The 13,866-nt window shown below is 42.4% G+C and overlaps 2 protein-coding genes across 11 annotated transcripts in view; both read right to left on the reverse strand.

Annotated features, from left to right (window-relative positions):
• The window catches only part of LOC119127708 (aminopeptidase O (putative)), a 58,264-nt gene extending 56,758 nt beyond the window's left edge, over window positions 1–1,506 (reverse strand). For all 9 annotated transcript variants that reach the window (XR_005098897.1, XR_005098898.1, XM_037259762.1 and 6 more), the window contains exons 1-2: window positions 511–1,506; window positions 149–318 (exon numbers count right to left, since the gene is read on the reverse strand). Coding sequence is in view for 7 of the 9 variants with exons in the window: in XM_037259762.1 (XP_037115657.1) it covers window positions 149–318; window positions 511–1,151 (811 nt within the window). In the remaining 2 variants the exon portion in view is untranslated. The remainder of the gene's footprint in view (window positions 1–148; window positions 319–510) is intronic.
• Window positions 1,507–1,913: 407 nt separating this feature from the next.
• Window positions 1,914–13,866, reverse strand: part of dock8 (dedicator of cytokinesis 8) — a 40,976-nt gene continuing 29,023 nt past the window's right edge. For both annotated transcript variants that reach the window (XM_037259758.1, XM_037259759.1), the window contains 12 exons: window positions 12,358–12,516; window positions 12,010–12,110; window positions 10,406–10,598; window positions 9,512–9,655; window positions 9,272–9,403; window positions 8,799–8,933; window positions 8,249–8,338; window positions 7,803–8,039; window positions 7,594–7,737; window positions 5,743–5,849; window positions 3,651–3,821; window positions 1,914–3,380 (listed from right to left, as the gene is read on the reverse strand). In XM_037259758.1, coding sequence (XP_037115653.1) covers window positions 3,329–3,380; window positions 3,651–3,821; window positions 5,743–5,849; window positions 7,594–7,737; window positions 7,803–8,039; window positions 8,249–8,338; window positions 8,799–8,933; window positions 9,272–9,403; window positions 9,512–9,655; window positions 10,406–10,598; window positions 12,010–12,110; window positions 12,358–12,516 — 1,665 coding nt within the window. In that variant the 3' untranslated portion in view covers window positions 1,914–3,328. The remainder of the gene's footprint in view (window positions 3,381–3,650; window positions 3,822–5,742; window positions 5,850–7,593; window positions 7,738–7,802; window positions 8,040–8,248; window positions 8,339–8,798; window positions 8,934–9,271; window positions 9,404–9,511; window positions 9,656–10,405; window positions 10,599–12,009; window positions 12,111–12,357; window positions 12,517–13,866) is intronic.

Raw genomic sequence — 13,866 nt, forward strand, 5'->3', positions numbered from 1 at the left:
GTTTTCCAGATCAGTCAAACTTTTTATACCATGCACCACCTAAAACAAAATACATCCTCTCCAAGTCCAAATGTCGAAAAAGGCAAATAAGTGTACAAATTACAACATTAGGTCCCTTTACCCCATAAGAGTTACAAAAAAATCATACTTGTGTCCCCATTCTCAGTAGGCACAACCTGCTCTTCCCCACTCATCAAGACCACACAGTCGTGGGGGGCCCGCACTCTGGCCTGCCACGTTGACATGGCAACAGGCGGCTCCTGGCAAGGGAAGAGGGCTCGGTTGTTGATGGGCGAGCCGGCGGTGTACACACACGCCCTGGAATGAATAATGAATGGGAGACCAAATTCAAACACCTGAAAAGACTAGTACAATTTGGAGTAAAAAAAAAACGCGGCAAAAGTATGTATATTAAAAAAAATACCTTGTGTTTGATGGTTTGCCATGTTTTTTTTCTAATAAATAAAAGTTGGGAAACAATGGATTATCAGACCGCCTACTTTGACTCACCTGTTGTCCTGGTCTTTGGTCCACCTCACCGAGCCCCCTATAGGCATCGTCTCATAGTAAATCCTGATGGCCCGAGGGAACTCCCGTGGGGAGGAGACCCCCGGCTTCCACACATGCAGACTCCAGCGACCAGTGCGAAAATGCAGAGGACCACCATCCTGGTCAAGACCAGGCGCACGGCTGCACGCTGAGAAGAGCTCCTGCTGCCTCCTCCACTGAGCAGAAGGCATGGAGAGCAGCTTTTGGATAAGGTCAGGGGGTCCGACGCCAGGAAAGGCGTCCGACAATGAGGTGACGTCTACTTGCTCCACCTTTGACACAGTGATGTCACAGCAGTCCAGCACTAAAATGAAATGACCTTCGGATGAGGACTTGATATGATCAGCTGCCATCCTGACACCTGGAAAATCACTTGGCCATTGTTCAGTGTTTCTGAACCATGCAGTTTGGTTCCCATCATGTTCCACGGGTTCTCCAAAAATCGTAGGTTCCAGGAACAGAACCACGCTACCACTAATGACTTTCCTGTCAAAACAAACAGCTAGGTCGAGAGCATAGTGCTTGACGAGAATGTGGCTGGTATTGGCACAAAGTGGAAGGTCGTCTGTATTCGGGTTTAGGTCCCCTTCTTGGTCCTCCATGTCACATAAAAGACCAGGAATATCTGTTCAAACATTCGAGTGACAGTATAACGACTTGAGCTCTAACATTTGAATTCCAACGAGACAAAGTGACAGACAGGACAGTTAACTCAGGTGCAGTGATACGAAGTCGTGTATAAACTTTGCTTCCCATGCGCTCACAGACCCTGACTGAATTTGAGCCGTGACAAGACGTCCGACTAACATGACCTCGTTTTTATTTTAATTTCAGTCCCTAACGTCAAAACAATAGCGGTAGAATTTAGTAGAAAATGGAGACTTGACGAAACGCTTTCTACATACCACTGAGTCTGACTGACCTGACCGCCCCTCACCGATACACGAAACGAGACCGCCCAAGCTGTCGAAATGTGATGACGTCAAACAAAAGTGACAGGAGGGAAATGTAGTTCTTTTCTCATCTCAGGTCTTTGTCATGTTACACGAGTGTAATCGATGATCATCTACTGTGAATATCTTGAATGTATCAAATCGCATATATGTTGCGAATTAAGTTCGAAACAGTTGCTACGTTAAGGAACCTTTAATGCAAATAACGTTGTACTTTAATTGTGACGTAATAATCTCGCGACTCCAGTAATTTGTAGTTTTTCCTCCTTTTTCCATAATCAGTGCATTGAAACTTTTAGATGGTATTTCCACTTACTTGCTGAATTTTTTTTCTAATCTAACCTACATAAAAATATAAAATGAAGATGCAATTCTTCTTTTTAAGTTAACAAGTAATGTAGAGTGACAAGTATATTCTATTGTTTATTCAGGTGCTTTGCCAGTATGTACAATACATGTACAGTTAAACTTCGGTGTTGTAAAAAAAAAAAGGCAACAACATTGAAATAGATTAAAAAAAAGATTGGAGAAAAAAAAACACATTTATACAGTCAGGTACACCGACAACATGTATTAGGAACAAGAATAAGCGCTGTTTACAAAGACATTGCTCCTTTTTTTATTGAAATCTGCAGCATTGAAACGTACTGACAGAAATCTATTAACCACTCTCAGTATGACCCAGTTCAGTTTACACCACAATTATACATGTATTGATGAACTAATACATCTTTCTGAAATTGTCAATCAAACCCAAGCATTCTCATTTATCTGTGTGTATTGGTTCTCACTGCTTGTGAAAATATCCTTAAAGTTGTGGTCAGTGAGTCTTGCCATCTTACAATACATCTCAAGGCCAGTTATTATATTAGTTTGCCTCAAAACTGGTTTGGAAAATATAATTTCATTTAATAGAGTGATCTGTGTAAAAAAAATGTTATGAAGTTTACAAAATAGTACAAAAATATGTAATTTAAGCTGCATGAAAATAAAGAACCACCGACAGCTCGTAAGTGAAATGAGATATTTACAGGACCACTTAGAACATAAATCTACAGGAATACATTGTGCCAAAAAGTAAACACGAACTTAAGAATGTGCAGTGGCATTTGAAAGTATTGCTCTGTAAATTTAAAAAAATATATACATTTGGCACTGTGAAACTGCAATAAAAATTGTTTCATCAGTACCAAACCCTGACTATTGTTTTTAATCAATATTAATGTAATCTACAAAATAGATTTTAAAATTAAAATGCACTCTTTCCTCATAGATTTGTAGACTATTTTATGTGTCATGGATCACACCTATAGTCAAGCTAGTACAGATTAAGTCCGTCTACCGCATATAAACTTGTCAGATAACTCCAAATAAGTTAAATAATAATTAAAAAAATAGCAACCTCAAATTTAAACATACAAACATTTAAATCGCACGTTTTACGCTGGAGATTAGAATTTCAAAAAGCCCTTTAGCACCATTTACAGTACACACACACACACACACACACACACACACACGCGTGCACACACACACACGCACAGCATTATTGGCACAAAAATAAGGTCCTAAGCCAGCAAGAACCTAATGGTGAAGATCTCAAAATGTTTACAGCATCATTAGGACATGTGAATATGTTACAGTGAACGGCTCCATGCATCAAATCCTGCTCCATTGCAATGGAAAGGTCTATATTATTATTATTATTAACACTGGTTATCTTTTGGAGAATTGTCAACCAATTGTCGCGGGGTGCATTGAGGTCGCTGTTGACAATTTATTCCGCCCCTTCACAAAGCGCCACATCCCCGATTCACCATGGCCCCTCAGGAAACTTCCTCCTGGGTTTTGCGAAAACTGAGACGTTTGAAGGAGTCCCTAGGAAGAAATACCAAAGTGTAAACATACCGAATTTGAGCATTTCCTCTCATAAATCTTGTTCAAACTTTTATTAGCTCTATGCATGTTTTATGTGACTGTAGAAGAGATTTTCAAAGATTCAACTCTAATTTCCTGTTAACAGAAAAGTGATGTACGTTGATACAGTATACACAAGCATTATGCAAATAAAAGCTGCTTCTTTATTCAAATGTAGCTCTAATTTGAATGAGTGGCGCTGAAGCAAGTGACTTTCACGTGAGCCTTCACCTGTTCTCCAGCCGAGGTCTGATGATGGGCTTGTACAGCTCGGGGATCTTCTTCTCCAGCATGGGCCTCAGGCTCTCACGCAGGCGGTTATAGTTTTTCTTCAGCTCCTGCTGGTACTCCTTTTGGTCCGACGTGATCAAGTGCTTATTCTTCTCCACCGCCTCGCCGCACCTGCAAGGAGGAAAAGTGGGGTATAAAGTGGATCCAAGGCTTCTTACGGTTTTATGGTGCATAATCATAAAAGCAGTACAACTCTTTGAGGATCTATTCACAGCGGCACGTCGACATTTGCATTGCGTCAAATATCATATTTCTTTCATCTGCTTTATATTGTGTAAGTGTTCCCTTTGCTGAATGAACTTTCAGAAGAGAGCTTCGACTTGACTTTTGCATATGATGTCATGACCACAAACCTAAAACCAGGATCGTGAGAGACTCCAAGCAAACCAATTCAAGCGTAATCCAACCTCATGCTAACTGCAGCCTGCATCCATTTGACACAAATTAAGAAAGCGAAAACCACCTCAAAAGAGACATGCCTTTTGGATGTTTCCATCCGCTAGTACGTAACAACATAATCAATTGCACGCCAGAAGCCGAGCCACGGAATTACGCGCAGGAAAGAGGAACACGGGTAGATTATAATAATAAGGCAAAGCGTCTCAAGTGGGACAGTAAGCATGTACAGGAGGTCCGCTTGCGGTCCTCCACAACGACAAAGCGGTCCGCAGCAAATCAGGGAGTCTGCCGTGATTACAAACACATGTCACGGTTAATCCCCAACTTTCGAATGCGGGTGATATGGAAAAGGCATTGGCGTGTAACACAATACGGTGCAGTAAATAGTCAGGCGCACGCTTGACCTGAGGGAAGGCTTTTCCGCGACAACGTCTACTCACGTGGAAGCTGGGTGGCTGCCGCATGACGAGATAATGACATTTACGCTCGTTACGGAAATTTTTAGAAAGCTTTTTGGTTCAAAGACTGGGCTCAAATGAGCACTGGATGCTCAATTCCCACTGTGCTGTGTTTCACACATTTATTTGTAGAACATGTTTGTTGTTGGGTCTTGATAATCTGCCATTTTAACCAATATTTTTGGGGGGTTTTAGACAGTACTGTAACGCCCGTGAGACACCACATCTCCGCAATGTTTACCATAATTACAAGACGAAATCTACAAAAGATGATTTGTTGCAGGGCTGCCTATTAGAGTGCAAAAGAAAGCTTCGAACTAATATGACACTATGAAAAACTAAACACTCAGATTTTCCCTGCTGTCACACAAAGGCCCCATTCCCCCTGGATCGAAAATAAGAACCGTTTCGGAAATTACAGTAAATATTTGCCAACCTGCTTGTAGCAATCAGCGCGGACCGGAATGTGACATGCAAGGGTTTGGAAAATGAAAACCACCTTTTGGAGGCATAAAGGACCAGTGGCTAACCAGGTCAACATACACATGCAATGCAGTACACACTTTTCTTCCTCCAAAATTACTTGAACAGACGCATTTCTGTGAGCAGGATGGTTCAAATTATCGTTTTAATTATTCCAAATACAATGAATTCCTTGGGAACAATGATGCTTTGAATGGGAAGAAAAATAGCTTGGTGATAACGTGCGGAATAAAAGCTTACGCTATCATAGAAGGGGGAATGAAGAACAGCCCCTTGATACAATGGCTCGTGTTCATTTCTATTCATCCTACCTGTTTGATTAGTTTCACAATCGGCTGTGATCATCAGCCATTTTGTAACTTTCATCATTCAAAAGTCAAGGCGGAACCATTTTGATTGATTGTGTATTGTATTCTATCGATGTAAAACTTTATTCCAAATTCCTTCCACAGCTTTGGTGTCTTAATGGCACTTGTATTAAGAAAACCGTTAATATTATCAAATGCCAGTTTCAGGATAGCGGACAATTCATCTTTTGCCGTTTGTGACATTAAATACCTGTATGACGTCATCATTCATTTATTTTCAAATCTTATTAACAGTCGTTAAAATATTTGTACACTTTCCATGAGCAAAATTAACATCCTCCTCCTTCATTCTTACACGGCTTTCGCTCAGCAACGCCGTCTTACCTCATAATAAACTCCTTGAAACACAGCCGCAGTTTATTGTGGTGACGGAAGAGCTTGGGGTCCGCTGGGATCTCATTCAGGAAGACCTGGGCCACTTCCAGCGGGCCCTACAATGGGGAGAGAAGGAGCCCAAACACACAAGAGTCAAGGTTCAAGAAAGAGAAAGCAAAAACAAAACCTCAGGAAGGAAAAAGGAGCTTATGAGAGGAAGTGGAGCAATGTTGGAGCGTACCAACAAAAGAAGAATGAGAGATGTCTTCCTGTCACCCACTATAGCAGTGATGTTCTAATGCTGGGACCCAAAAGTGGGTCAGTCATGGTAAAAATTACAATTAAAAAAATGATTTATTGAGCATCCAATAGACAGCTGTAAATATGACGACAAGGATGTTAAGAATGTGGCTTGTTGCACATTGTGAATAAAAAGGGGTATAAACCCCAATGTAATTAAATGTGTCTCATTTGCATAATTTCATACATTTAAACATGCACTTGTCATGTTCCTCGTCAGTTCTTGGCACTCTAAAAACAAAACTGCAAGAACACTTTTTCATAATTCATTTGTGCAAAATGTGCAAAGTGGGTCATGACTTAATGACGGGGTTCCACCGACGTTTTCCCGTTTTCATATGCATCGTCGTAGTCTGATAGTGACAGCAGTGCAACTGGCAAAAATGTCTAGCTCTTACTGTTGTCACTGTGAATTGAGACCTTTGGTAGCTTTGATTTAAAAAAAATATATCAAAGTGTTTGCACCATGTCTGCACCACTGGGACAGCAAGTTTGTTTTGCTACAAACGTCTTTGGATCATCCATTGCGTGAAAAAGGGAAGGGGAAAGACTAGATGACACTTGGAGGTCTCGCTAAGGATGTGAATTCAGACTAAAAGAAGGAATCGAAGAAAACCGTTTTTATGAGGCATTTGTTTGCCTGATGGCAAATCCTCCCCTCGTCTCACGATGGGACCAGCTGAGGAACTCGCTGTTTACCAGCTATGACACCTGATGACTTTTCATGACTTTTCTTTGTTTATCTCGAGTCAATTTGGTTTGGATTTTGTTTGTTGCTATTTTTGAAAAACGTGAGCTACAGTAGAGAACCCCTATCCCTAAGCTCTCCCCATTTGGCTCCTAGTTTCCAAGTATGAGACGTAGTTATCCTAACACATATTTGTCACGAAACCGCAGCACCGCTCGCACAGCGCCTGCTTCATGACAGGAGCGGCTAAACAGCTCTGATTAGCATCCCAAAAAAGCCTCTTTCATGTACTGCGGACCCAAACAGAAGGAAAAGCCAGGCCTCCTGTGCTGATTACGCCGGAGACGCGGATGTTTACGGAGCTGCTGTGCGTTACGCAGCCGTCGGGTCCTGAGTGACGAGACCTGTCAGATTACACGTTCGGAGATAAAACACGGGAGCGTCATCTTGACATCCAGCGCGCCGGCAGGACCTGGAAGCAATCACATCAAAGCGAATCTGGTTGGGGCGAAGCGCGCACGACACATGAAAGGGAGGGTGGCCATGAATTGACATTTTAACTCAATGCGAGGGGGGATTAAGGTTATGGATGCTTCAAAGACTTTGATCATGTCTCCCACCTGCAATCTGCCACTACAATGCTAATTGTAAATATGATAAGTTAAATGGAAATAATTTATGCCGTCTGTTTAAGACTCCCTCCCCTCAACTGACACATTTAGAGGGAGCACACAGGGGACAAAGAGAGAAGACAAGCGTTCGGGGGTTAACATGACACACTCGAGAAAAATGTTTTGTGGCAGCTGGGAAAACTTTCTGAGGCCTTTCAGGGGTCTCACATCTCACACACAAACACACAACACACGTATTACCTGGTTAACAGTGGCTCCCACTGAACCTTGCAGCAACATCTGTAACATAACAGCATCAGGTTGCTCTCTGTGCGTGGCCACCGCCAGCTCCCTGGTCTTCTTCTGCATGTCCTCGATAGCCACCTCAATAGGTGTCAGGTCGAACTGGAGGAAGAAAACCTAACATTGTAGGTGACCTCCAAATATGGTCAATGTCTTTGGCACACTACCTCCTCCTTCTGGATGACGTTGATGCGGGTTTTGACATATGGGAACGCGTGCATTGTTGTGAGGATGGTCTTCCTCTTGTACTGCTCGTTGAGCTCGCCCCGCGGACGCCCGCTCTTGGTGAAGGGCGTGGTGTACATGAAGCGCCGCAGATTGAAGTTCTTCTCGAAGTTGGTCAGCCGGTCTTTCATTTCGTAGTCGTCGAAGTAGGGCTCAACGTATGTAACCTGGATATAGGCCTGCGAAGGAGACCAAGTATATTCACTGAAAGCTACAGCATTGAATGCTTAACCAAGATCATAATTATTTTTGTTTACTCTATCTTCAGACATTTTCTTGTTTGGTGGTGTGCAATTAGATTTATGCTAAATACAATGGGTACCTTGGCTCAATAAAAGTTGGGAATAATAAATCATGACTATCCTTTGAGCGACAGAATGTGTCTTACCTTGTTGGGGCTAAGTTGTTTTCTGTCCACAGGCGTCGAGTCTTTGATCATCACTAGGACGTTCTCTCCAAAACACTGCCCGTAAAAGTTCTGGCAGCCAGAGAAACATGCACATTTTGCACGGCAGCGTATCATTGTTTATGATTATATAGATGTCATCAGTAATTAAAAATCACTTAAAGTGTATTTGTTTGCTAATGTAATGCAGCAACTCTATCTTGACAGTGCCTTTGAGTCACACTTCAGGGAACAACCAAAGTCTGGCTTGGCAGCTATTTGCGGCCCGCTGCACTTTTTTTTAATGGCCTGCCGCATGTACTAATAATAAGATAGGGTAAGAGAGCTGTGTTTCATGACTCAAAGCCAATGTGGGTTCTGCAAACTTGCATTTTTACCTGAAGTGCTGTTCATAAATGGTGGATTGATTTTGTTTATTCATCCTGCTCCTTTTGAATGTGAGCAAACCTTTCTAGAGCAATTAATAGAAAGCTCAAACAAGTCATCGCTAATGTAGACACTTTATAGAGAACGTGCTACGTTTGTCTCTCACCTCCAGCCGGTGAGATATCTCTGGCAGGTGAGTGATGGCCGGCTCCTTGTAAATGAATTCCCGCTCATCCAAGTCTCCAAACTTTGCGCCGTAAAAGCCCACCCGGAAGTAGGTACCGAACATCCTCTTGTGGCCCTGCAGGGATAGGCGGACATATATCTCCATTATGACTTTCTCCACAGTAGGACATTACAGAGTCATTTTTATTTCTTCTTATTGTCATAAAGGCCTGTTTATGGGCCTTTTATGAGTTCCTACTGTCAGTGATTTTCAGGTCATTTAAAAGAAACAGATGCTGTTAATGAATAAAATAATGAGTAACACAACACCATATTATCTGGGAAGAGGACAGGAGAATAGATGATATATATTGTAAACTATCCTCAAGTTGCTGTTTGCGTCCTTGTGTACTGTACTTGTTTATCATGTTTTGTAAATCTCACTATGAACAGCGTGTTTTCACCGGTTGTTACCTTCTGAATGATATTATCAAAGGCTCTGTGCAGTTTGTCGTGAGTGGACGCCAGCTTCTTGAAGTCACGGTGAGCCTCCAGGATGGGAATGATAACCTTGTAGACCTCGTTAACAGCCTCGTACAGACCTCCCTGATAAGACAAAAGTAGCGCCGTCTGTTACCATGGTGACATACAGCACACCAATATTGGACACTAAGTGACGAACGGATGAAAATGGTGGCATGATTTGTCCATTACATTGCTGAACAGCTCAGCAGCCTGCTCCAGCAACCCCACGAGGCCACTCTCGGTGAAGTAGCGTCCCGAGCACACGCCATCCTCGTCGGGGGACAGGATGTCGTCCGACACGGCCGACTCTTCCAGCACATTGGAGGAAATGCTCTGAGGGGGGAAAATCCATGGCTCCGATCAATCACTTAGTCCTCTTAATCAAATTAGCAGTCACATGGCTGAATTGAAAACGGGGAGCAGGAAATGGAACTAATGTGATGACCCTCCAATCAATGACCTGTTGACTGCTGGAGGTCAAGATGTGTTGGGCGCACACATCTCACTGCTAATTGTGTGTGTGTGTGTGTGTGTGTGTGCGTGCGTGCGTGTGCTTGCGCGTTATATGTGTATATTAGCGCTTATTAATATCATATTCAGCACAAGAGCACATTTAGTTTTTCATTACTCGTAGCAAGGACGTTATTTTGTCATCGGCATGAATTTGTGCATTTATTAGTTATTTATCACATCTTCTGATCAGCAGAATTCATTCTTTATTCACTCACAATGTTGATGTTGTTTAATCATTTAAGTTGTATCTTTTAATTTGATAATGGCGCAAAATGTATAATCAGCAAAGATTAAAAATCTGATACCTATCAGTTCAACGCAGTTTAATGAGAATCCAAAAATGTTTCGCTAATCTTGTGAATGCAATATCACATACACTTTTGAATTGTTATAAAATAATTGCAATGCCAAGAATTAGCATTATGAGCATGCAGCACTCCCCACTGGACACACATGACCCAATTAGAAAATCGTTCATTTAGGCGTGTGATGTGGGTGTCTCTTTTCCACCAACTCATGTTCTGTGATTATAATATGACATAAGCTGATGTCTGCAACGGTGCCCTCTACCTGGAAGGTGACACTGCCAATGGGCAGGTATTTGTGATCCTCCAGCATGCTGAGGTACTCCGCCACCAGAGCAGCGGCGTGTACCAGACACATCGCCGACTCTGTGTAGCATTTCCTGTTGTTGTGCTTCTCCGCCATGTTCTGCAGCCACGTCAGACGCAGGTCAGGAGACGTCTGGTAGCCTTTTGCTATCCTGTGGGACAGGCAGGATGGAGGATGTCACTGCTATTGATTTACTACCCAAGAGCATCATAAAGTATTTTATTCTAAAAGAGGATAATCTGGTTTAAGATTCATGAGAGGGACAAAATATTACAAACAGCTGTCAGTATCACGCAGTGAACAAAAAGCACAATAAACAATGTGGTTGACATTTTGTCCCAGCTGAATTGAGGTTGACGGCGGGGTACACACGGGACTGGTCGTCAGCCAATTGAAGCAGGCAATATAGGCAAAATTAGCCGGTTGGTGAGTTTGTGCGGGAGGGTCTTGATGTGAACTGTGGCTGTCATAAACTGTCCTGTTATGTTGTCATATGTGCTTCATTGTTTTTTGACAGTTTTTTTTTTTTTTTGACGTGCGGGTAAAAAAATTCAGATTAAAGGGTTAGAGGATGTCAGCAAACTGGCCGCTATCTTAAGGCTAAGTAACACACAATGCAAAATGTCAGACGAATTGCAACACTGGTGAGGTACGGCCCTTTAAGCAGTGCGTCTATTTAACACAAACGGTACAGCAACACAAATAGAAGGACAATATAACAACACTCATGGGTATATACTCTTTATTCTCTGTGAGAGACAACTAATAATACTGCAGCTTACTTAGTTGTGAAACAATTTTTTCTTGTATATGTATGACATATACTAGAAGAAGCAAAATGTGTGGCGGGAACGGGACTGGAATTAATCTCCATTTCCATACATTTCAATGGGGAAACACAATTTAAAATGTGAGGTTTTTGAGTTATGAGTATGGCCACAGAATGAATTAAACTCCTAAGGCAAGTCTCCATTGTAGACGGCAAACATATTCAACAAAAAAATCTGATGTACCAGAGCTGTGGAAAACTGTGATGCCTTTGAAGCATTAGAAGAACAACAATTTTAATGAAAGCCTTGAGGCATTTACTACAGTATTTATAAGACAACCAAATTATGGAAATTATTCTCATAAAAGGAATTCATGTAGACATTGCATTTAGATGGAATGCAGGCCATTATAAAGCCAGTTATTCATTTTCTTCATCAACATTAGTTGATGAATCTTGAGGCCAAATTTTCCATACCCTACAACAGAGCAACAAGTGTGGTGAGCTCGCCGGGGTGATTTCAGGTGAAAGTCCATGCACTTCCGTGAATAAGACCGAAACTGGAGCCATGCGTAATAAATAACACATGTAACACGACACATGCCGTGCGCATATGGTCCTTTGGTCTCCTCTGGACCCACTGTTTGCATTTGCATGTAAACAAAAGCGGCTCAGAGGGGAGCCAAAGTGCTAGCACATGGTTGCCATGGCGAGGCAGGCAAACAGAGGCAAAACAAGCCCCAGATAAAGAGGGAGAGAAGAGGGTGTGGTGGGAGGAAAGCGTAGAAGGTACCTGTACATGAGGTCCATGAGCATCTCGGGATCCTCTTGGAACTCTCGCATCTTCACCGTGTCAGACAAGATGCTGTTGAGGTTCCTCAGGAGCTCGTCCACCTGGAGACCAAATTATTTATATAGCATCAATATGTTCATTGTAATATACACATTTGCTGCATGCGTTTGTTAAAAAATACAGTACATGGGAAAAATATTAAATTGTAATTGCAATATTGAGGGGAAATAAAATCCCAATCAGAATTTTGTTTTATTATTCGGTCCTAGATAAAATCATAGTTCAAAACATGATGTGATGTGATTGTATTTAGGAACTAAACGTATTGTATATTTAAAAACATGATACCTGCTGGGGCAACTGTGTGTTCTGCATCTCAGCATCCTCCTCGGCGTAGGCTAGGATTGTGCGCAGGGAGCGTCTCAGGTGCTCCTCCTCAAAGTCGGACGATTTGCCCACTAGGGAGGCCAGCGACATAGTAACCTGCATCTTCACCCTGGAAAAGTTCTGCTCCAGACACACACACACACACACACGTATGATGTACGGATAGATAAAATTATGTTTATTGTTTTGCTTGTTGTTTACAGAGGTGAAGAAGTGTGCCACATCCCACAGAGCAGTATCTAATAATTTGTCCCACTACTGCAGCTAAATTCGTCAATTACCCATCACGGCCTCGCCGAGAAAACAAAAATGACGTCAAAAATGTAGCGTGCAAATTGAATCAGCACCCGAACGCATCACGGCGATATTGAATCAGGAAGGCACAGTGGCCTGATTAGGTTGCATCCTCTGCTTGCTGTTGTTTCGCCATTCATTCTCCACACTACCTGTCAGTGACAATCTACCACATGTGCGCACTCAGGTTGCGAGTGTGTACGTGTGTGTGCGTGTGCATGTGTGTGCGCGCTGAGCGCCATCTATCTCCGACAGGAGCGGCAAAGCGGGAAATGATCCCCCATTAGCAGAGACATAATCACCCATGGATCATCTCTACGGCTCCATTCTGTTCAACTGAGCATGGAGCCGCAGCCTAACCACCCATCACTGCCCACTAATGCACTTGATGTGTGTCTGTGCGCGCGTGTGTGGTCAAAAACTGCGCCTATATAATAAGATTTGTCTCATCACTCGACATCTCATTTTCTTTCCGAGTTTTTTAGAAGCATCTGAAGCACAAATGTCAGCTTGTGTGTTTTTCTGCGTGAGGATGATGTTGAAAAAATGGCTTGATATTAGGAAGAAAATTCTATTTGAGTGAGTCACATGGCCACTAAACTAATTCCCAATGCTGCATCGTCTGCATAAACAAATACATGGTGGGTTGGAGAGGCGTGCGTGTTTGTGTGAGTACGTGCGCGCATGTTCCAGAGGCTGCTGTCTGACTTTCATTACACTGCGAATGCTGTAAACGCAGCAAATATCAAAGGAGCACGCTTAGTTTCATTTGAACACACGCACTAGCAGAACCACTTTAGGCACTACTCATACCCACCACAATCATATGTTGGACATATGCTGGAATTTTGTCATTGGGATTTAGAAATTCTTATTCACTCAGACACAGTTGTATCTTGACTGAGTGTTTCAAATTACATGCTCTTCAAATTCAAGTTGTTGCTTGGTCCATTTTTACTCTGTATTGCAAGCAAAGATTTTTCTGAAAATGAGACCAAGGCACACCGCCACTAGATGGCGGCAATGGGCACTAGGCTAATTCCCAACGCTGCATGGTCACATTTGGACAATCAGCTCATGTAGTACACTTGGGAGTGCTAGGATTTTTTTTGAGGTAGAATTTGGTGTCACAATATTGCAAACTGTTATTTTAGAGAAAGGCTTCATCGTCATATT

The sequence above is a fragment of the Syngnathus acus genome, chromosome 9, assembly GCF_901709675.1.
Source record: "Syngnathus acus chromosome 9, fSynAcu1.2, whole genome shotgun sequence".
NCBI classification, from domain to species: Eukaryota; Metazoa; Chordata; class Actinopteri; order Syngnathiformes; family Syngnathidae; genus Syngnathus; species Syngnathus acus.